We start from the raw sequence: 23,733 nt of genomic DNA, 5'->3' as shown, positions 1-23,733 counted from the left end.
TGTTGGTTCTGGTTAAACAGTGTCTCACTTTTACTCCTCATCTTTGTTTTTGGATGCCTTCATAACTTTGGCCTCCTTCAATCTGTTTTTGCCTCCAGTTCTGCAACGCTTCATTTATTTTCTCTTGATCACCCTTGTATTTAGTTACTCTAGTATTGGTCCTGCCTTCAGCTGCAGATGCCCTAAACTTTGGAATTCTGGTTAAGGTGGCGCTACTGAAAGCAGTTAATAAGTTAATAAATCTGACTAAAGACATTGCTAAAATTACCCTTTCTGAGGTAAATTGTGTTAAATGATTGCTGTAAGCAGTGAAGGGCTGAGTGATGGTGAGGTGAGTTTTGGGGACAAGCCAAGATGGTGTGCTGCAGATGGAGTTTGATGCCTGTACGATTGGCCTGGCTGCGAGGTTGGATTGCTCTGGATGCCGAGAGGAGAAATCGGAACCTGGGGAGAGGAGAAATCGGAACGTGGGAAGAGGAGATTCAATGCCCATACAACTGACCCAGGTGTGAGGTTGTATCACTCTGGGTGCCGAGCTGATTTGAAGAGTTTGAGAGCGGCTTCAGGCAGAGTGGTGAAATCTAGGCCTGCAACAAGTCGCTGGTCAACGTGGTTTAGGCCTGGAGCCTTTCACTGCTGCTGGGTCCTAGTGCAAGGAATGATCTGCTGTTTAGACAATTAAACGCCAGCCCAGATAGGGGACAAAAGCTGATTTTGCTCACTCTCCATGATGGTCACTCCTCTCCATGGCACTGGAGCTATGAAGACTGCCACAGCTGCTGTTCTCCATACCCACTAACATGGGAGGCTTTGCCTACTCCAGGGTTCGGATTCGAGGACTCAATTTTGGTTCAGCATGTTGTTGTTTTCTTCAGTTGTTTATATGATTTGTATTTTTTTTCTCTTGCTCATTGGGGGTTGGTCTTTTTTTAATTTTTATTCTTTTTTTTCCTTAATTGGGCTCTTTCGGGTTTCTTGCTTTGTGACTACCTGCGAGCAAACAAATCTCAAGGATGTATAATTTATACATTCTTCGATAATAAATGTAATTTGAATCTTTGAATCTAAATCTTCATGTCCTTTCCTGTTGTTCCTCCTAAGGTAATCTATTCTCAACAAGTTTTCGGTCAACTGCCTGATAGTTCTTTTAATGTGTCAGTGTTAAATTTTGTCTGGTATTGCTGCCTTGATGATGGAGCAGAGTTCTTAATAAAAACCAAATGTATAAGTACAGGCTGTTAATGTTGTTGTTGGATACCATCAACTTAAGATTTAAAGTCCATGTAACTCTGTTTAGATTGCATTTTCAAACACTTTTTTCAGTCTATTGTGCTACTTCTGTAGGTTTTTTGGGATAGGTCATCTGTTTTCTTACCTTTGTCACTAGAGTCTTATCACAAATGTTTTGACTCGAGTTGACACACTATGTTAATCTCAATACCTTACCTTAGCACTTGCTATGTATAAACTAGGGGACAGCATTGAAGCAATTTCAGCATTGTTCTTCAAAAGTCTCTGAACTTTGATCATGAGCAGGAACTCTGACTCCTATTCAACCCCAGGTACTAAAAGCAATGATTTTGGCTGACTTCTGCCCTGACTGGTTCAACTCAGAATGGGGTGTCAAGTCTGGCACTTATACTCAGTGGATGCTTTATTAGGTATCTGCTGTACCCAATGAAGTGGCTACCAAGTGTATGTCCATGGTCTACTTAGAAAAGATGTGCTGGCATTGGAGAGGGTCCAGAGGAGGTTCACAAGGATGATTCCAGGAATAAAAGAGTTATCATACGAGGAACGTTTGATAGCTCTGGGTCTGTACTTACTGGAATTCAGAAGGATGAGGGGAACCTCATTGAAACCTTTCGAATGTTGAAAGGCCTAGACACTGTAGAAGTGGAAAGGATGTTTCCCGTGGTGGGAGAGTCTAGGACAAGAGGGCACAGCCTCAGGATAGAAGGGCGCCCTTTCAAAACAGAGATGTGGAGAAATTTCTTTAGCCAATGGGTTGTGAATTTGTGGAATTTGTTGCCACATGCAGCTGTAGAGGCCAGGTTCTTGGTTGTATTTAAGGCAGATATTGATAGGTTCTTGATTGGACGTGGCATCAAAGGTTACGGAGAGAAGGCTGGGAACTGGAGTTGAAGAGGAGATAGAAAAGAGGGATCAGCCATGATTGAGTGGTGAAGCAGACTCGATAGGCCAGGTGGCCTAATTCTGCTTCTATGTCTTATGGTCTTCTGCAGCTGTGGCCCATCCACTTCAAGGTTCAGTGTGTTGTGCATTCAAAGGTGTTCTTCTGCACACCAACTCTTATAACAAGTGGTTATTTGAGTTACTGTCTCCTTTCAGTCAGCTTCAACTAGTCTGGTCATTCACTTTGACCTTTCATATTAACAAGACATTCTCACCCACAGAACTGCCACTCACTGGATTTATTTTTTGTTTTTGCACCATTCTCTGTAAACTCTGGAGACCGTTAAGTGTGAAAGTCCCAGGGAGATTAGCCACCATCAATCAATCCACTGTCAAAGTCACTGAGATCACATTACTTCTCCATTCTGATGTTTGGTTTGAGCAACAACTTGATCAAGTCTGCATGTTGTTATGCATTGAGTTGCTGTCACATGATTGATTAGATATTTTCATTAACAAGCAAGTGTACAGCTGCACCTAATAAAGTGGCCACCGAGTGTACGTGTGCAGAAAGTTGAAGGGGAAAAGTCTTGGAAACAAGGGAAAGAAAATAAGAACAAGAGTGGCTGTATGTCATTTATTCCCTGAGTCTTTTCCAGTATTCGAGTGTTATTCACTAACATTGCAGTTGATCTGTATCAACACTGTTCACCTGACTTGGTTGCATAACCCTTTTCTAATAAAAACATTTTAATCTTGATGTTGAAAAATTCAATTGATCTATTATTAACAGATATTTTGTAGAGGGTCTTACTAATTCCCAGTAAGTGTAAGGAAAGAATTCCTGCTTTTACATTGAATGACTTTGCTGTAATTTTGAAGAACATATAATGCTTGAGGTGAGTGCTCCAAGTAGACTACAATATCCCAATTTCAGAGAGCGAGAACATAAGCTGCAACCTTTTTTATTCTGACCTGTTGAGAAAGGCCAATATTGCATTAGTTTGCTCTATAAAACCCATTCCAAAGCACCACAGAGTTCATTCAGTACCTCAGAACTATTGTCACTCCTATAGGAAATATGATAGTTGATTAGAAGACATTAATTCCCTCATACAGCAGATGAAAAATGATTTAATACTAGTTACAATGCTGAAGAATAGGGGAGTCCTCATTGAAAGAGTATCCCTTGATTCTTTTACATCTATTTGGGAAGGCAGATGGTGCTGTGATTTAATATCTCTTTGAAAGGTGCCACCTCAAACAATGCAACCCATCTCTGTGTCACACCAGGAATGTCACTTGTTTTTTTGCTTGTCTCTTTGTTTCTTTAACAGGATAGTATACTGGAGGACTTCAGGCATTTGGCTGGCGAACTCCCCTGGACAGTTCCCCTTGAGGTGTGGGAGCTCAACAACAGTCTGAAGAAGAGGAAGTTACAGCGCAGGAAAGCCAATCATGAAAGCAGCCCGGCTTCAGAAACACCACGTGAAATTAACCAAAATAATGCACCTGTGATTTGTCCCCATTTAGCTTCCGGAGATCAGCTACACAATGGAACAGCGTTACCTGTCACTGAATCTGGGCCAAGTGACGATCAACTCTCTGAAATCAAGGAGTCCACCATGATCTTCAATGATGTGGCTGCCGATCAGGTTCCACATGAGGGACATCTGAATGGCAAAAATGAAAATGAAGGGAAGGGCTGCGAACTACTCAAATTTAGAGTTACCTGCAATAGAGCTGGGGAGAAGCATAACTTTACCTCAATGGAGGCAGCTAGAGAGTTTGGCGGTGCTGTGCAGGATCTATTCAAGTGGAAGGCAGATATGACCAAATTTGATATAGAGGTACAGTACTCAAATTTGATATACAGTGTGTCTCTCCACCCTCCTACACCTTTTCTTCTTTGCTCTTTTGAAGTTGTCAGCTGCTATGAATAGCCTTCCACCATTGTGTACATAATCAATCGGCATTTTTTACAGGCACACACTGCTGATGAGTATCATGGCAGTCTTACAGCCAGCTCAAACCCTTGACTTCGACACACACCTAAAATGTATTCCCAGCTGCAATGTTATTCACGGTGATTTCCAGTTCTGGCGAAGGGTCTTCAACCTGAAATATTAACTGGTTTTCTCTCCATAGAAGCTGCTTTACCTATTGAGTATTCCTAGCATTTTCTGTTTTTTTAATTTCAGATTTTCAATAGTCTTAATAGGTTTGTACAGAAGAATTCCCAACCCTGAGTTTTTTTTTTCCTTTTATCATCCCCCAACCTGAGGAAGTAATTAAAAACAAAAGCTTTATTTTATTTCAAATTATTAAGTAATACAGTTGAAGCTGTTTAACTGTTATTTTTGAAAACGAGTGTCTTAGGCTGTAGTGGGTCTGTGTGTAGTGGTTTTGTGTGTGGTAAAGGACAATGTCTCTCAGAAGCTTAGCAGGCTAAAGGATAAATACTGAAATGGAGACATTATGAACCTATTAAGATCATTGAATTTTAGTACCATTAAGTGATATGGTCACAGTTTCAATCATGAATAGGAAGCATTTGAATTTGTTGAAGGAATGAATGGTCAAATTGCCTTACAATCATTTCATATTGTGTATGTCCTAAAACATATGATCATTACAGTCTTGTTCTAAGTAAAGTGTAATTGGAAAATCATACCTTATCACATAGCACTAAGTTATTGCCCAGTTTTGATCTAAGTCTGTCTACAGCTGATGTGTTAAATTTTGTATTTTGTACATCATACGGAAGTGCTGTAGGCAGATGGCACATAGGGAGGATTTCTCAGTACAGCAGGTGGTTGTTGGTTTTGATGATATCATTTACTTTGCTGGAAAGTATCCATAGTAATGCTGCGAAGTATTTTGTTACCTGTGGGAAGAAAATGACACCATTGTGCTCCCATCAATAATCATCTTGTTTTTGTCTCCCTCTATCCATTCACACATATTAATTGCAGATCCTACTCAATATTCATGATAATGAAGTAGTGATTGGTATAGCTCTTACAGAGGAAAGTCTACACAGGCGAAACATAGTTCACTTTGGGCCTACAACTCTTCGATCTACTTTGGCCTATGGGATGCTAAGGTAGGAATTAATTTATTTGCTTTGTTTATCCAAACGTTTGGACATCTGAATTTGAAATGCATTAGATAGAGATCACAAAAAATTAGGAGAACAGGTCTCTCATGTCTTCTCTGCCATTCATTATATAATAGTTGATCTGCCACATGCCACATCCCCATAACCCTCAAACCCCTGATATTTTTTTTCCCCCAAGAACACTTCCAGTTTAAGTACTTCTAATGAGCTAGCCTCCACAACTCCGGGGAGGCGAATTGCTGAGGTTCACTGCCCTCTGCATGAAGACATCTCTACATACCGTGGTTTTACATGACTGACCCCTTAAAGCTGTCTCCCCTCATTTCAGACTGTTCCACTAATGAAAACACCTCAACATTTGTGTTTGAAAATACTGATTTATTTATCAGTTATATAGAGCCATCAGTGAAACCACATCTGGAATGTTCTGTACTGACCTCCCTAAGAAAGAATATACAGGTTGAACACCCTGTATCTGAAATGCTTGGGCCCAGAAGTGCTTTGGGTTTCAGATTTTTTTGGATTTTGGAATATTTGCATCTACATAGCGATTTTTGTTGGGGACGTGACCCATGACTAAACACGAAATTCATTTACATTACATATACAGTTGATATACAGCTGACATGAAGCTCACAGAATGAACTGTCCACAGTCTGATGTGATAGAGCTGGTCCTCCATACACTGTCAGAATTGAATGACCACCCTGACCGTGTCTGTTACCAGGTTCCTGCGCTGCATTTGGTTTTATATCTGCCATCAATTTCAACAGCTACCCATTCCTCAGCAGCTATGATAGGAAGGGTGGGTTGCTTTATATAATATTTTAAATAGTTTTGTGCATGAAACTATAATATGGACGTTGAACCATTACTACCACTACCTTAGCCAGATGGACAGTCATTGGTTGTTTGGCATCGCCATCATTCCCGACTGAATTTAGGCACTACCGGTAAGCAATACTTGTCTTACACTTGTTCATCACACATACAGTATGTACTGATGCAGCCATTCAATGTGTTAGATTTTCATCAGCAATGATCTTGGCAAACTCATCAATGAATTTCTTTGCTGCTTGGTGATCAGTAGGCGCTTTCTCACCACAAACCTTTAAAAATTTAATGGCATGCCATTTCTTAGATGTCTGCAACCAGCCTGTTGAATATATATATATATATATATATATATCTGTCTGTCTGTCTGTCTATTTATTTATTTATCTATCTATCTATCTATCTATTTATTTATTTATATATATAGCGATACAGTGTGGAATAAGCCCTTCGAACTGTGCTGCAGAGCAAGCCTCAGTTTATCCCTAGCCTAATCATGGGACAATTTACAATGACCATTTAACCTACAACCAGTATGTCTTTGGACTGAGTGAGGAAACTAGAGCACCCAGAAAAACCCCAGACATTCCCTGGAGAGATTGTATTCAATTACCTTTAATTTTCATTTCATTGTGATTGATCTTTGTTTGGTTCATGATCAGCATACCATTAAGTAGCATATTTTCACTCCAACGCTGACAAGTACACTCTTTCAATACAAGATTGATATCTTCACTTTTCGCTAATGCAGTATTTTTCTAATTTTCATTACATATGAAATGAAAATATTTCATATTTTAGCTCATTACATAAGCCTTTTGAGAATCACACACTGGGACAACCAGATTTTTCTGCAACTCAGAGCTTTGCATTCTCTCAATATCTCGATGATATTTTTTTTGTTTTTTCCTGCCAGAATAGGAAATTTCACATTTTCCCATATTGGACTTCATTTTTAAGATCTTTGCCACGCATTTAATCTACCTTCTCCCTGTAAACCTTAATCCCCTTACCGATATCTGTATTAAATACACCCAACAATTTGATTTGGAAAAGAGTTGACATTTCAGGCTGAGCTCCTTCATCAGGACCAATTCCATAGATGCTGCCTGGCCTGCTAAGTTTCTCCAGCATTTTGTGTGTGTTGCTTGGATTTCCAGTAGCTGCAGATTTTCTTGTGTTTGAGCTGCAGTCCCAACACTGACCCCAGCAGAATTCCACTAGTCACTGACAATATTCCTGAAAAAAATGGAAGTCACAGTTTCAAAATGAAAGTTCAACAATTTACTAGAGATATGTGGAAAAATTTCTTTACCTAGAGGAATACTGCATCTGAAAACGCTGCAGAGGCTCAGTCATGGCTGTATTCAGGACAGAAATCTATTGATTTTTTTCACATGGAGGATTTGAAAGATAATGGGGTTAATGCAAGAAAGTGGCACTGAGGTAGGAGATTAGCCAGGATATTGTTGACTACAAAGCATACACGCGCAGTTAGATGGCCTACTCCTTCTAAAGCTATGCTCTCCCAAAGCATCAGTGCATGTGGGCATTCTGTGAGGGACAAGGTTACGATTGGGCGCCACAGTAGCATAGCTGTCCACTACACTGATGCAGCTTGGGACATTGGAGTTCAGAGTTCAATTCCGGCGTCATCTGTAAGTAGTTGGTACATTCCTCCCCATGAATGCACGGGTGCTCTGTTTTCCTCCCACATTGCAAAGACGTACCAGTTAATAGGTTAGTTGCCCATTGTAAATTGTTCTGTATTTAGGCTAGGGCTAATTAGGTGGGTTCCTGGGTGGCGTGGCTAGCTGAGCAGAAAGGGTCTGTTCTGCACTGTATCTGTAAATAAAATAAAAATAAAAATAAATGATGCCTTCTCTGGCTAGGCAAATGCAAGAATGACTCAATATTTTAGGCAGAAATGAGTTCTCGTTATTTTTTATAATTTCCAGGTAACACTACCCAAAGTAGCAAACATCCCAGTTTGCCAAGAAAGAGACATTTCCTTTACATCATAAAACCTGTATAAAGAAAACTTGAAATTAAGTTGCTGAGTTTCATTTAAACACCTAGCTGCTTGCAGTAGATGGCTTGAATGTTAATAATTGACACTGGGAGGAACTGAGATCACTGGGGACACTCTTACTGTTTTACAAAGCTTTCACTGAAATGCCATTTCACTCATTCCAGAACAGCTTGCACCCTACAGTTAGAATGAGTTTTCATTCAAAAACTTTGAAAGCTTCAGGAAATACTGTTGACATGAATTCCTGCAGCTGAGAAGGTCAGTTTAATGTAATCTGGAAAGTTGATCAAAGACAAATCGTATCTCTATTCAGTGAGCAAAGCTGGGGGACGCTAGTCGGAGATATGAGAACAAGCTGTTCATACGAGAAAAATAGATGATGAGAGATAGGCTGAGACTGCAAGCTTGTGGATTCAGCCCTTAACAGTGACAGGAATACATACTTCGTGTTAATAGCAAATGAGGGGAGGAATTTCAGAAGGGTGGACTTTACCTGTCTCCAATAGGGAAGAACACATTGCTTTATCTAGTCCAAGAAATGAAGTGGGCCATATGGAGAGTGTCACATCATAATTTTCCGAATAGTCATCATAGTATCAGTTCAGATTAGAGATAGGCAAAGACGGGTAACCTAGAATATACATAGCTAATGTTAGGAGCACTAATTTCAGGAAATTGAGGGATCTAGCCGGGACAGACAATTCAAGAATCAGAAGTTGGTTACATGATGCAGTAGTGGGTTCCTCTAAGGAATGGGTTGGCTATAATCTTACAAAGAGACCAATTTCCCTGGATGATGGGGTTGGAAAGCAGAAAAAGAATATAACAGTTGTCAGTTGAATATTATTAGAGAGTAGAGAGAACTGAGAATATTTTTTGCTTTTGTCTTTGTGTAGGGGAGGTTAAAAAAACATGTGATGTGGTTATAAAACCAGATATATAGAATACAAAAGTTATGTCAAATCAGATAAATACAAGCTTGTCATCAGATGGAGCAATATGTCCAGTTCTGGGTGCCGTACGTGAATGAAAGGACATGAATGCTATATAGAGGACGCTGAAGATATGTCTAGAAGATTTCCAGGGATTAAAAAGGTTACAACTGTGTTATTAATCAATGGACTATGAAGTTGTACTACACAAATCATGAAGGGATAAGACATCTTAAAAAGACTGGTGTAGAAAGACATGACATCAGAGCAGACAGAATAGAGACAAAGAGACCCTAAAAAGATAGCGTCCCCTGTTCGCAGCATCCAAACCTGATTTTATATCTGTTCACCTTATTAGTGTACGAGCTGTTTGAGTAGTGTCCACAATCCCTCTTAAATGTGCCTAATTTTTTCTGACAATCCTCTTGTGAAAGGTCTTACCATAAATGCAATTTATCTCCTTGATCTATTTTAATTATATGACTATTACTTGTCCCATAGGTCCGCCCTGGCTGAATAATGAACCCTTACCTATATACAGTGCTGCGCAAAAGTTTTTGGCACCTAAGGAATTTTGGTGCCTAAGAATTTTGCACAGTACTGTATTTGTCAACAAGGAGCTGAGAGCAAGTTTGTAAATCTGGCAAGAGCAAAGAGTGTTGGGAGTGGCAAGAGTGGAGGCGTGTCTGACAGGTGGAAGAGAAGGAGGGGCAGGGGCAGGTGGTGGTATGGGTGCAGACACACCCAACTTTGAGACACCAAGCAAGGTCATTTGATCCCAAATACTTGGTTTACTGATAATTACAGGATATCTCTGGTGCTTACTGCTCCATCCCCTCTCCTTTCCCCTTTTCCCAACCATGATTGCACTCCCAGTCCACAATAGAGACCCATATCAGAATCAGGTGTATCATCACTCATGTATGTCACGAAATTTGCTTTTTGCAGCTGCACCAGCAGTACAGTGCAATACATAAGATTACTTACAGTACTGTGCAAAAGTCTTAGGCACCCTAGCTATATGTATGTATATATGTGCCTAAGACTTCTGAACAGTACTGTAAATATTTCACCCTGGACTAAGTGTTGATTGAAACAATTGCCTTTTATGCCTTTCATTAATTTCTGAATAGTGTAGTAAGACCTTACTACAAATGAATTAAAAATAAGGTGCCATATTTCTTAATCAGCTCATTTTGCATGGGTATTCCAGTAGTTTGGACAAAACAAAATGTAAGCCTCCTCATCAATATCACCTTGATATGCTCTGCTAGCTCTGTGGAGTTGCCACTAAGTGCATCACACCACATTCTCCGTCCAATCCTCATATGCAACGCAGCTAAGAGCTGTTGTACTTAACCATGAATTCTTCTGGTTGTGTTAATAAGATTGCAGATCTGTTCTACTACAAAGCTTCAAGCAAATGTAAATGCAGCTGGCTTTTTTGTCTTTATTATAGCTAACTTGTTTTAAAAATTTTGCCTCGCAGACTTTGTAGTCCTCAGTTAACTGATATCATCGTTGATCCAATGTGCGGGACAGGAGCTATCCCAATTGAGGTAAAGTCACTGAGATGAATGAGTCAGATACAGGCAGATTTGACTGCATTGATTCATTTGTTGTTACTTCTGCCTGGGATCTTGCATGCACAATTTCTAATTCACTTTGGATCATGTTGTAGAATTGGCTTGTGTTATGTAGTACATGTACAGCTTTATACATCTGTCTCCTCAGCATTTTCTTTGTCTCTATTTTCTATATTTATATACTTTTGTACTTTATACTTTATTGTCGCCAAGCAATTGATACTAGAACGTACAATCACCATAGCGATATTTGATTCTGTGCTTCCTGCTCCCTGGATTACAAATCGATAGTAAATATTAAAAATTTAAATTATAAATCATAAATAGAAAATATAAAAATGGAAAGTAAGGTAGTGCAAAAAAACCGAGATGCAGGTCCGGATATTTGGAGGCACGGCCCAGATCCAGGTATTTCTCTTTTTCCACATCACTAATTCTCACTCCCTCTGAGCACCACAATTTCCCTTCCCCCATGCTTCTCACACTTCACATCCCACTCCTACGTTGTTCTCCCTCCCCTACTTTTCTTCCTTTTGTATTTTGTTTTTCCTCCCAACTCTCACTTTCTCTTTGTGCAAACTATATACTTTGCAGCCAGAGTCAGTCCACAAAGAATTTAGATATGATGGCTGCATATCAGAGGGAGTGAACATTAGCACAACATGCACCCGTCATTGTCCATTGTGCAGTACCTGTAGAATTGAATGTGGTAAATTAGTTGCACTGGGCTCATACTGCAAATGGATCTATTAGAACATCCAGTAACATCTAATGTACAGTATGCTAGCAACCTATGCACTGTATCTCCTGCATTGGATAAGGCTGGATCTGAGTTGTGCACAGTGAGACGCCTGTATTATTTGTCACTGTGTACCTTTGTCATTTGCAACCCACCTTGACAGCCTCACATTCCATTCGTGTCACATGCTGCACTGAGTCTAAAATGCAGAGCAAGCGTGGCTAGGTTCCATCCATGATCTCAGTTAAGTTGTTCTTGTATAGGATAACAACAGGTAAATTGATCTTGCCACACAGTAAGGATAAATGAGCCAAGATTCTCACCTGCCCATTATCTATCTGGTCACCCCAGCTGGAACATTCTTTAACATGCAGAAATTTTGCATACTCAGGAGAGAGGAGGGAAGCAGATCAATGTTCCAAAGCTGTAACACTAGAATTCTGTCATTTTCATGCCTGGGTTTACTGTGGCCTAACTAATAGAAATTACGTACAAAGATAAGGCAACAATTGTTTTGGATGATAGAATGTGAATGAGATCAACAGTTGTCATTAACAGTTCTGTGGTTTACTGATGATAGCACCCATGGTCAATCATCTTACAACAATGTAGAATTTCTCTGGGGAATTACCACTTTGAGGTATTAGATCTGTGAACCAGTAAGATTTATCACCTTTACTTGGTGGAGGTGGATTAGGAATATAATGGCATAGAATCTCTTCCCTTTTGGAGATTCTTCCCTGATTCTTCCCCAGTGCTTTAACGGCTAGTGAAACCCATCCCAGGTTCACTTGCTGTCAAAGCCATCACACTTATTCATTGTTGGGAATGTCTTTTGGCAGGATTCAGAATCCCCTGAACACTGCTAAAAAAGCGAACCTTGTTCAAAATACTGTTAATATTTTAAAGATCAAAAACATATTCATGTGTCCGCATATAGAAATATTTAAACCAACTTAATTAAATAAAAGCTTTATTTAACTTTCTCCTATCCATTGGAATAAGACTGCTTTCCTTGAGCCAGTATTAACCTGTTACAGGTTCAGTCAGGAGGTCTTTGGAAGGTCAGACATCATGAAATGCCCATGTGGTTTCGGGGAATAATAAATCAGCCACAATAGAATGGTTTAGTAGACTCAGTGACCTTGTGGCCTTATGGCCTAACTCTGCTCCCGTGTCTTACGGTCTCATGGGTACAGCACGTAGGCAGTGGAATTGAAGATGCCACTGCCAGTCTAGACCCACAGTGAAAATGTGTCTTGTGCTAATCTGTCATTAGTGGTGATGTTGGCGAGTGAGATTTTGTCGTTTTGTTCCGTTCTTATTAACAGGGAGAATTACAAACAATAAATTGAAACAAGTTTGAGGAACGTTAAAACATGAGATACAATTCTGGATGGGCATGGTTCTCCATATGATGGGCCATCACTGTCACACAACAAGACATTCGACCTTTTCCTACACACTATTTTTCACACAGTTGTATGTGTATAGAATAGGAAATATCAGATATCATTCAGATTTAGATTTATTGATCACATGCACATCAAAACATACAGTAAAATGTGTTACACACATAAAAGGTGCTGGTGAACGCAGCAGGCCAGGCAGCATCTCTAGGAAGAGGTCCTGATGAAGGGTCTCGGCCTGAAACGTCGACTGCACCTCTTCCTAGAGATGCTGCCTGGCCTGCTGCGTTCACCAGCAACTTTTATGTGTGTTGCTTGAATTTCCAGCATCTGCAGAATTCCTGTTGTTTGAGTAAAATGTGTTGTTTGCATTAACAACCAACACATCTAAGGATGTGCCGGGGGCAGCCTGTAAGTGTCAGCACACATTCCGGCACCGACGTAGCATGACCACAATTAAGTAATTACAGCTGTCACAAATCTTAGAGCTATTTTGAATGTGAGGTTGGGTGTAGTCTTTAACACTCATAACTTCAGCAGGGAGATGTTTGCCTTTGGTAGCAAGTAGTCCATAGGGGTCTCTTGTAATTACTGTATGTAATAAGTACTTTCTACATGTTTTCAGCTGTGCCTTTAGTTGTTGATACCTATCTCTCATTTAAACACTTTTCTAGGGAGCTTTGGAATTCACACAGTCTTACTTTGTTGGTGGAGACAATAATGTACTGGCTGTGAACAGATCCATTAATAACATCAATTCCTTACAGAAGAAGAGACTTGATAAGGGAAGGTAAGAATTAATTCTTCTGCCTGGTGAACACTGAGTTCTGTTTCTCCAAGGGCTTTGCAATGTTCCCATAAGTGTACCGTCAGGTCATTGATTCCATTTTCAAATATTGTGAAATTGAGCTGTATTTTTTTCAGTCAGCCTTTGTCAAGGAGAGAGGGGCAAGAAATCACCTGAGATTACAGACCATTGGCCCCAGTTACAAACTACATATCATGTTTGGCAAAGGCTAGTGTTGAGTTCAAACGTTAGGTAAGGCCAAGTAGCCTGCCATGTGTGTATGGAGTTCCCATGGAGGTGCACACAGAATTGTACACACCACAGGTCAGCACCTTCAGAAGTACCCAGCCTTGAATCCCTGTCTGCAACCTAGATGCTTTTAATATATAGGAAAATCAGAAGATTCCTAGAAAATTAAATCTAAAATGTGATAACAATTGTTATTTTAGTTGGAAAAAAAACCCTGTTATCGAAACTCACCCACAAGGTTAAGTTTATCTAAAGTGTGAAAGAATTGGCTGGTGAGGGCTTGCTTGTTAAGTGCAGTGTGGTAGTGATGATTAAGTATTTGATATTGTTAAGTCTTGGCTTTTAATTCAAGATATAAAAGTTGACCCCTGCCTAGTATTGGTTTATTGGTAAGACTAATGAGTAACTGACCAAAATTAAGACATGACAAACCTGAGCCTGAATAAATGATTTGTTGTCCATTTCCCAACCCATTGTGTCGTTGTAACAATTTTAAACATACTGTTGATTTGTTAGAAAGTGGAATATCTAATACTAATCATAATCCAAGAATACATCAGTGATATTGAGCTGGGCCAGGGCAGCAGATTACAGTTTGGTGCAATGTTTTATCAGAATGTGAACGAAATAACACAAATCAACTGGTTCCCTGATCTCTATCAGGATAATAGTCAACAACAGTCCACTGTGCCCTATCTGGGGGTCAGAAGAAGATAATCACCAGGCTTTCCAATCCTAATACCAGTGCAATTAATAGCTTCCTAACATCCACTGACTGGTTCACATGGGTGCTGCAGAATACCTTACCTTTGTAGAAATATAACTCAAAATGTGTAGCATGTTTAGGGAATGAATAGGGCCTTGAGGTTTAAGAAAAGTAAGCCTGTGGAGGCTAATCTAAAGTGTCTTTTATTTTATCCTTTTACTGAAATTAACATTGTCGTGCATTGCAGGACTAACTGGGGCTTGCCTTTAGATGTTATACAGTGGGATATCTGTAACCTTCCACTCAAGACCAGTTCTGTGGATATCATTATATCAGATATGCCTTTTGGAAAGAGGTAAGACTGCACTCTGAACTGTAGAATTCACCACGAGTTATCCTACACTGGCTTTTTATGCATTCTTCATCCATTGGTTGTTTCTTCCTGAAACTTTAACAAAATATCTATCCTGAAAAACATTTTGACTGACTCTTTAGAATTCTTTTCTAATTTCTGTGATTCAAAGGTTGAAAGTACATTTATTATCAAAGTATGCATGCATTATACAACGCTGAGATTCATCTTCCCACAGGCAGCCACTAAACAAAGAAACACCATGGAACCCCTTCAAAGAAAACATCAAACACTCAGTGCATGAAAAAAAGAACAAATCATGCTGCAAGTGGCAAAAAATGAGCAAATAACACACAATATTAAACATCAAACTGTAGAGTCCTTGAAATGGTCTGGAATGTTCAGTTTAGTCCAACTCAGTTTAGCACTGTGTCATTTGTTGACTGCAAGCCGCAGAGCCAATCCACATCGAAGTGCCCCAATCCAAATTGCACAATTGAACAACTAAAAATGAGTCCAATCCACAAGCCATGCTGCTGAAATCTTGCCTAAGACCCAAGACTCCTGCACCTTGCTCTGGCAGCAGTGAGCAAGGAGAAGGAGAACGGTCAAATGCAGAGAGACAGCGCTGAACACCACTCACCTTCCGCTCTTGTCCTCACTGATTTCAGTCTTGCTCGGCGAGATGGGCGAATAATGGAGCTGATGATGGGTTCGTGTACTGCCAAGCCACACGCTGAATTCCCCCAGAAACAGCTAAAGCTCTAGTTTGCCCAGTCAGCCCAAAAACGCATAATAAAAATGTAAATTACAGGCTCCAATTGCATGCAGTTCAGTAGTAGAAGCAAGTTTAAAAGAAAAAGGAAGAGAAAAAGTTTTAGTGAATTATCTGGATGTTGCCACTGGTTGCATTGGTCACTGACATCATCTTGATTAACACCCACTTGTCTGATGGATTCTAAATATACTTCCACTTGTGAAGCATATTAAACCTTCAGTGTATTATAACTATAGATTAATGCTTGAAGCTTATTGATTAAATCTATTCAATAAGCTTCAAGACCTTGGTCTCAATACCTCCCTGTGTAATTGGATCCTTGATTTCCTCACTTGCAGACCCCAGACAGTTTGGATTGGCAACAATATCTCCTCCACAATCTCCATCAGCACAGGTGCACCACAAGGTTATATGCTTAGCCCCCTGTTGTACTCACTTTACACTTATGACTGTGTGGCTAAGCACAGCTTCAATGCCATATTCAAGTTTGCTGATGACACCACCATTGTAGGCCAAATTAGCATATAGGAGTGAAATTGAAAATTGGCTGAGTGGTGCCACAACAACAGCCACGTCTTAGTCAATGTCAGCAAAACCAAGAAGTTGATTATTGACTTCAGGAGGTGGAAACCAGAGGTCCTCGGAGGAACAGAGATGGAGAGGGTCAGCAACTTTAAATTCCTCAGTGTTATCATTTAGGAGGACCTGTCCTGGCCCAGCACATGAGTGCAATTATGAAGAAAGCTGGCAGCACCTCTACTTAGCAGATTGCAAAGATTCAGCATGACATTTAAAACTTTGACAAACATATATAGATGTGTGTGGAGAGTATATTGACTGGCTGTATGGAAACACCAATGCCCTTGAACCTAAAATCCTACAAAAGGTAGTGGATATCGCCCAGACCATCATTGGTAAAACCCTCCCCACCATTGAACACATCTACATGGAGTGATGTCGCGGGAAAGCAGCATCCATCATCAGGGATCCCCACCACCCAGTTCATGTTCCCTTCTCACTGCTGCCATCAGAAAGAAGGTACAGGAGCCTCAGGACTCACATTCAGGAAGAGTTATTACCCCTCAACCATCAGGCTCTTGAACCAGTGGGGATAACATCATTGTTATCCCATCACTGAACTTCTCCCACAACCTATGGACTCACTTTCAACATTTTTTTTCATCTCTTGATGTTTATTGTTTATTTATTTATTTATTGTTCTTTATCTCTTTCAATTTGTATTGTACCGCACGACCTAATTTACATCGGTGGTGCGCAAGTGGAACAGGTCAAAAGCTTTAAGTTCCTCGGGGTCAATATCACAAATGACCTAACTTGGTCCAACCAAGCAGAGTTCACTGCCAAGAAGGCCCACCAGCACCTTCACTTCCTGAGAAAACTAAAGAAATTTGGCCTGTCCCCTAAAACCCTCACTAATTTTTATAGATGCACCGTAGAAAGCATTCTTCTAGGGTGCATCACAACCTGGTATGGAAGTTGTCCTGTCCAGGACCGAAAGAAGCTGCAGGAGATCGTAAACACGGCGCAGCACATCACACAAACCAATCTTCCGTCCGTGGACACACTTTACACCACACGCTGTCGGAGCGGTGCTGCCAGGATAATCAAGGACACAACTCACCCAGCCAACAGACTTTTCATCTCTCTTCCCTCCGGGAGAAGGTTCGGGAGCTTGAAGACTCGTACGGCCAGATTTGGGAACAGCTTCTTTCCAACTGTGATAAGACTGCTGAACAGATCCTGACCCGGATCTAGGCTGTACCCTCCAAATATCCGGACCTGCCTCTCAGTTTTTTTGCACTACCTTACTTCCCATTTTTCTATTTTCCATTTATGATTTATAATTTAAATTTTTAATATTTACTAAGTTTAACTATTTTTAATATTTGTAATCCAGGGAGTGTGAAGCGCAGAATCAAATATCGCTGTGATGATTGTACGTTCTAGTACCAATTGTTTGGCGACAATAAAGTATAAAGTATTTGCACAGTTTGTTGTCTTTTGCAGCCTGGTTTAACGGTTAAGTTGGTGCGGTCTTTCATTGATCCTATTATGGATTTACTGAGTACGCCTGCAAGAAAATGAACCTCAGCGTTGTATATAGTGCTTGGAAGTAGATACAGAGGAGATGTCAGGGGCAAGTTTTTTATGCAGAGGGTGGTGAAGGCGTGGAATGGGCTGCCGGTGACGGTGGTGGAGACGGATACGAGACTGCTGGATAGGTACATGGAGCTAGGGCTATGGGTAACCCTAGGGAGTTTCTAAAATAAGTACATGTTTGGCACAGCATCGTGGGCCGAAGGGCCTGTATTGTGTTGTAGGTTTTCTATGTTTCTATGACATATATGTACTTTGATAATAGATTTACTTTGAAATTTGAACTTTGAACTGCTATGTAAAATACTTGAAATAAAGAAGATATTGCGAAGAACAAAGAAGATAACCCCTGGACACCCCAAAGCACTTTAGAGGCAATTATACAATTTGAAGTTCAGCCACTATTGGAAATGTACATTTTATCATGACCAGATAATTTACTTTTTAATGATGTTAGTACAGGGATAAATATTTGCCAGGACTTGGGGAACTTTTTTGAAATATCCTTGCATGATTTTTGACTTTACTCTAACATGGTAGATGGGGTCTCAGCTAAATGTCTCTTCTAAACATTGGCACCATAATAGTCCAGTGTTCCCAAAGTATTTCATAGGAATGTCATCTGGCCTAGGACTTAAAATCACAGCCTTTTGAGTCAATTGAAAGTGTAATACTGAGCTGAAGCTGATGTACTAATTTGATATGTTAAGTTTACTTTTCATTCATTTCCATGTTTGCCTTAAAATTATGTCATTTTGATGATTAATGTTGCATTAATTTGAACTGGAGGTCCCTCCTACTTTAGCAGATCAAAATATTAAGGTGGTTTTATTATGGTTTAATTGCTTTACAACAGACCTATTATTTACAGAATGTTGTTGTTACTAGCATTATTTATCCCCAATAGTTCTTGTGTGAAATGTTCAGTGTGGAGGGTGGGATGCCAGACACGTGGAGTATTGAACCTACTAGAATTACACTCATCTGCGCAAGCAGTCAATATTCTGCCTCTTTCCTGACGGTTGCAATGTAGTTTGAAAAGATGGGAGTAATCAGGAGGCAAATTGCTTGTTGCAAAATACTCCGCCTTTGTCCTGCTCTTGTGACCTTAAGACTTATATACAGTATCATTTCTTGTATTTCAGATGCAGGTATAACTGCCAGATATGAGCATTATATTATGTGAGGTTGACCAGTGACTCTGAGCCCAGCTCATATATCTAAATTTGCATTCTGCTTGCTTGGGAGCAGCCAATGTGGTTAACAATGAAATTAACTCTGAAATAAATTTGGATTTAAATTTAGATTTAAATTAATTTCTTGGCCAACTTGTGAATCTCCCACCCAATTTCAGGAAAACCCCAGGCTGAATGGTTTTGATTTTCTATGTTCCTGGACTATAACAGTGAAATAAGTGTCAGAGATTAAATCAATGTAAACCTGTGTTTGAATACTCTTTGGTGTTGTAACACAGGTTGAGACTCTTTGGTCTGGCACTCCGTGATCAGGGAACTTCTGTAGTCTGCTGTATTGTGAATCTGGTACTGTTACCACTAGGGTGGCTGCATTAGCATTTTATATTAGCAAAATTAGAGATAAAGAATAAAAATTCACTCTTTCAGAATTTGTGTGAAAATATATAGACATGATATATACGGAGTACTAGTTAACTATGTACAATAATCTCATTCTGCTGGTTCGCAGCAGGAGGCCACTTAGGGGATTTGCTTTGGAAACTGACAAGGCAATATCTTCTGTTGATCCTTGCAGCTGCAGTTCATTTGATGTACATTCTCATTACAAGCATTGCTTTTTCTAGTTATTTACCAGTTTGCCTACTGAGACCTTCCAACAGAGAAGCAGTACTTAAGAACCATTGCATTTGGTTGCTGTCTTAATGTTTGGAGAGGACCTTCTTTGTGTTACAACAAAACAACATCTACCTGCTACTGGTACTGTCTTAACTGAATAAGCATTGGAATGTGAGAGATGATTCTGGGACTAGGTAATGATTCACATGCACATCCTAAACATTTTACCTCATTTCTACTGACCTTGTTCATTATTCATGGTCAGTGTTACTTCAATTTGCTCAGTGGCCTCAACCCATCCTGGTTTGTAGAAAGTAGATTGTGTAACAAAAGGGTCAACCTGATACAGCTTTGGTTCGGTCTGAGTTTAACACATCAGCTGGTATGAAAACCCATGCTTTAGAGAAAGGAAGATATGCATGTAACTATTGATTGAGAACTTGATTGGATTTGACTCTAACTTACAGATGTTCAAACAAAGTGCTGACTTTGGGCCCCTATGTGAAAAATGACCAGCATGGTGAAATACTGAATAAATGTACCCTTGGTGTTTTCTGACATCTATATTTAATGAAACTAGGATAGGTTCAAAGAGGAAAAACTGGGACCTTTATCCAGCCTGTCTGAAGGAAATGGGGCGAGTATGTAGACCTGAGACTGGGAGAGCTGCTCTCCTAACGCAAGACAAGAAATGCTTTGTGAAGGTAAGAAGCTGTCAATTACTTGACAATTGGGACACAGAGCGTTCAGATTCAGATATAGTTATTTATCCCATGTACGTGGAAATATACAGCAAACTGTGACGTTTGTGTCAATAACCTACACAACCTATTGATTCTGGCACCAACATAGCATGCACACAATGTTGGGCACAACAACAAACAGGCCCCTTTTCCACACACTGGCTCATACTGATGGACAGGCCACCAGCCCCAGGGCGGGCTGCATCCAATCCTTCAACCTCCAGTCCTTGACCCCGGACTCTGACCTACGGACAAGACAACCCAGGTGCTTTGATCTTCGGGCCTCAACCTTCAGACTTGCTGTCTTCAGTCTTCAATTTCTAGACTTTGCTGATCTCTGGAAGCAAACCCAAGACTTGCCAATCACGGGACTTGGACCTCCAGACTTAAATGGCCCTCCAACCCTGAGACTTGCTGACTGTGGTTCCTCATTCTCAGAGGCCACCAACTTCTGTTCTTGACCATGGGGATTGCTGGTCTTTATCCTTAGCGCCAACCAACCCAAACTCTGTTCTCAGGGTTCACTGGTCTTTGACTGCGACTGCTCCAACCTAGACTCTGAGCTCTGACTCCTGCCCCTGATTCATCCTTTACTGTCCCTGACCTCTAACTCTCCCTCATCCCGGTCTTTAATCCCTGACTCCCTTTGCTGTCCTGAAAACAATCCCTATGAACTTGAAAAAACAACTGCCTGAGCCACATGTTTGACAGCCATCACAGTGATCATAGTGGCATTGCAACATATTGATGTGTGTATCTGATGGTGCTGCTGTAGGAACTTGAATCACCCATGAGTCGGAGTAGAGAGGTTCTGTGAGGACTGCTGTTACTTGGGCATGGATGAACAACGCAGCCTCTCATTGCTGAGATGTGCAGCTGAATGCTGCAATCTTGGCTGGCACCTTGAGTATGATTTATTCCTGGGGACTGGCAGCATTTGCTTCATGTCTACAGGGCAACTAGGTTCTACAGCCTCTGTCACTGCCTGTTGCTGGAGGTGATGGAACCCACTGTCTCCCACTCTCCTCTCAAAGGCAGCTTATTACCCCAGAGAAACCTCTGGACTGGGAAAAGCTGTACAGCCAAATATAGAGAGTGAGAAACAGCAGCTTCTGTCACATCTAACAGGTGTTGGGAGAGATTGAAGGACCAGAGGCCTAGTAACACTTGGAGCTGGCCTGCCAGTCCCCAGCATTGGCGGGGTCCAGGCACTGTACCAAACGGGGTTCAGTCTTGAGCACTGAAGTTCAACACTGAGTGGCTGCACTCCTCACCCAACTTTACCCATCTTTACCCATCTTCACTTCTTCATGTTGAGTCACAAGTGATTCATTTTTGTGAGAGCACCTAAGGGGAATGGGGGTTCCCAGTGGACTGAGGTGAGTCTTTTTGAAAAGCACGGTAGGTTAGATATCTTTGAGTGTTCAGACTGAAGGACAAAGAGCACTATAACAAAGCAGCTAAGCACAGTACTTGTTGTTCACCCTGCCAAGATCACAAAGGGTGAGCGGTGCCTTTGAAGACTGATGCCCTGTATGAATGAGCATCACACTCTGTCAAGCCAGGATGGAAGCCGTTCTGATTTTGAGCAGTTTTTCTCTTCATATCACTTGTAATCCCAGAACGTGTGTTAATAGGCTCAAAAGTCTAACTACAACTCCAGAAATTACAACTGATATTCATTTTCTTCTGCTGCAGGCCATGTCAAGAATGGGTCATCTCTGGAGGAAGTCTCATACTGTCTGGGTGAACGTTGGTGGGCTGCATGCTGCTGTCTACCTGTTGAAACGTACAGGTCTTTCCTTTAATGAGTTATTTAAGACGCCTCAAGAATCTGCTCAGAACAAGGATGTTTCGTGTAAAACAGGGCCAGTAGAAATAGAAGAGAAGGAAATGTACAGTCCTAAGGAATAAACTTGAGCCTTGTTAGTAAGATAAGTAGGTTTAAAACAAAAGTTAATGGAGAATAAGTTTGTGCTCTCTTTCATCAGTTGATCCAAAGACCGTTTTCAGACTCCACACCACCTTAAATCTGTGGAGTAGATTGGTAGTGAATGTTACAAGGAATCAAGACATCAAAGGAGGTTGAGATAGCAATTTGAATAGGTGGAAATCTTTGTAACATTGGACCTGCCACCAGCCTCCCCCTTACATTCTCTGTTACATCAAAACAATTTGAGTGTGGTTAGTGCTTCCAATTTGTTAGTTTTAGATTAATGCACAGGACAGCAGAAAACTGGGGCAAAGAAACAGCAAAGTTTTTCCTTCAACTAAGCTGAGCTGAGAAGCCAACAGACGATAAACTTTCTCAACTAAAGTTTAAGAATGCTTGTGGTTGTGTTTAACATTATGGAATTCTTGTTTTTGTTGTACGATAAGTCAGTACTAAACATACTCTTAAAATATCACACCCCAAAAAAATGTAATGCGGATGTCTAATAGTTTAATCTCCCCTCCGAAACAAAACTCTTCCCCTCCCCCCTTTTGCTAAGTATTTCTTTAATCTTGCTCTGATTCTGGATATCTCACCAAGATTTTTTTAATCCATACCTACCTCCTTTTTAAAACTTTGGCTGCTATAACCCTGTTTATGGAGGCATCACCTAGTTCATTAATGGCACTTAGAAGCCAATACTACTGTATGTTCTAGTTCTGTGCTAAGCAGTACTTTTACAATACTTCCCCTCAATGTTTCTGGATTAGGTGGAGAAGAATTGAGTCAGATTTTCCACTCATCGCCATCCAGCAGTCCTAGTTGGAAACGGCAGATGGAGGAATATTGGCTGGAATTTACCTGGCCTGGTGTCTCCGCCCAGTAGGTTCATGTGTAGAGAGATACTGGAAGCAGCTGATAGACTGGCCATTGTTTTTCAGGCCTCAAGGGATATAAAATACAGTACTTAATCTAATCCAACCCCAAATGCTTAGTATTGAAAGAATTGGAGAGAGGTTGTGGAGAATTTGCATATAGACCCTGTTGTATTATTCAGAATCTAATACTTGCACTTGATTCCTTATCGCCTTGAAAGGAGTGCTTCAGATAACTAACTGCTTTCTGTGGTGCAGTGACCGCAAATGGAGGGTGGATCTTGAAATATAGGTTTACACGGCATCCTGTAGCATATTGTCAGACAGCACACTCCATGCAGAATACCTTGATTAGAGTTTGAGATTTTATCCTATCTCTCATTTTTGTCTTTTCTCAACTACGATAGGACTAAAGTATATTTAAATGTCACACAGTGAGAATGTGTGCTGATTTAATCTGCTGAGATAGATTGGTTAAGAGATACATGAGCAAAACTTATTTGAATGTTATTTACATTTTAGAATAAAAGTTTGGATATGATTTTAAGGTTGTCCAGTTTTTCTAGCAGTGCTAGTCCTGTCAGTAAGTGCA

General features: G+C 40.5%; 1 protein-coding gene across 3 annotated transcripts in view; it reads left to right on the top strand.

Moving 5' to 3' along the window:
* The window catches only part of thumpd3 (THUMP domain containing 3), a 38,749-nt gene extending 15,055 nt beyond the window's left edge, over nucleotides 1–23,694 (top strand). For all 3 annotated transcript variants that reach the window (XM_063067828.1, XM_063067829.1, XM_063067827.1), the window contains exons 4-10: nucleotides 3,474–3,986; nucleotides 5,112–5,242; nucleotides 10,545–10,614; nucleotides 13,464–13,579; nucleotides 14,779–14,886; nucleotides 20,171–20,294; nucleotides 22,032–23,694. In XM_063067828.1, coding sequence (XP_062923898.1) covers nucleotides 3,474–3,986; nucleotides 5,112–5,242; nucleotides 10,545–10,614; nucleotides 13,464–13,579; nucleotides 14,779–14,886; nucleotides 20,171–20,294; nucleotides 22,032–22,247 — 1,278 coding nt within the window. In that variant the 3' untranslated portion in view covers nucleotides 22,248–23,694. The remainder of the gene's footprint in view (nucleotides 1–3,473; nucleotides 3,987–5,111; nucleotides 5,243–10,544; nucleotides 10,615–13,463; nucleotides 13,580–14,778; nucleotides 14,887–20,170; nucleotides 20,295–22,031) is intronic.
* Nucleotides 23,695–23,733: the final 39 nt, after the last annotated feature.

Source organism: Mobula hypostoma, chromosome 15 (genome assembly GCF_963921235.1).
Source record: "Mobula hypostoma chromosome 15, sMobHyp1.1, whole genome shotgun sequence".
In the NCBI taxonomy this organism is placed as follows: domain Eukaryota; kingdom Metazoa; phylum Chordata; class Chondrichthyes; order Myliobatiformes; family Myliobatidae; genus Mobula; species Mobula hypostoma.
Note: the sequence above shows the minus strand (reverse complement) of the source record. Positions and strands in the feature narration are given on the sequence as shown.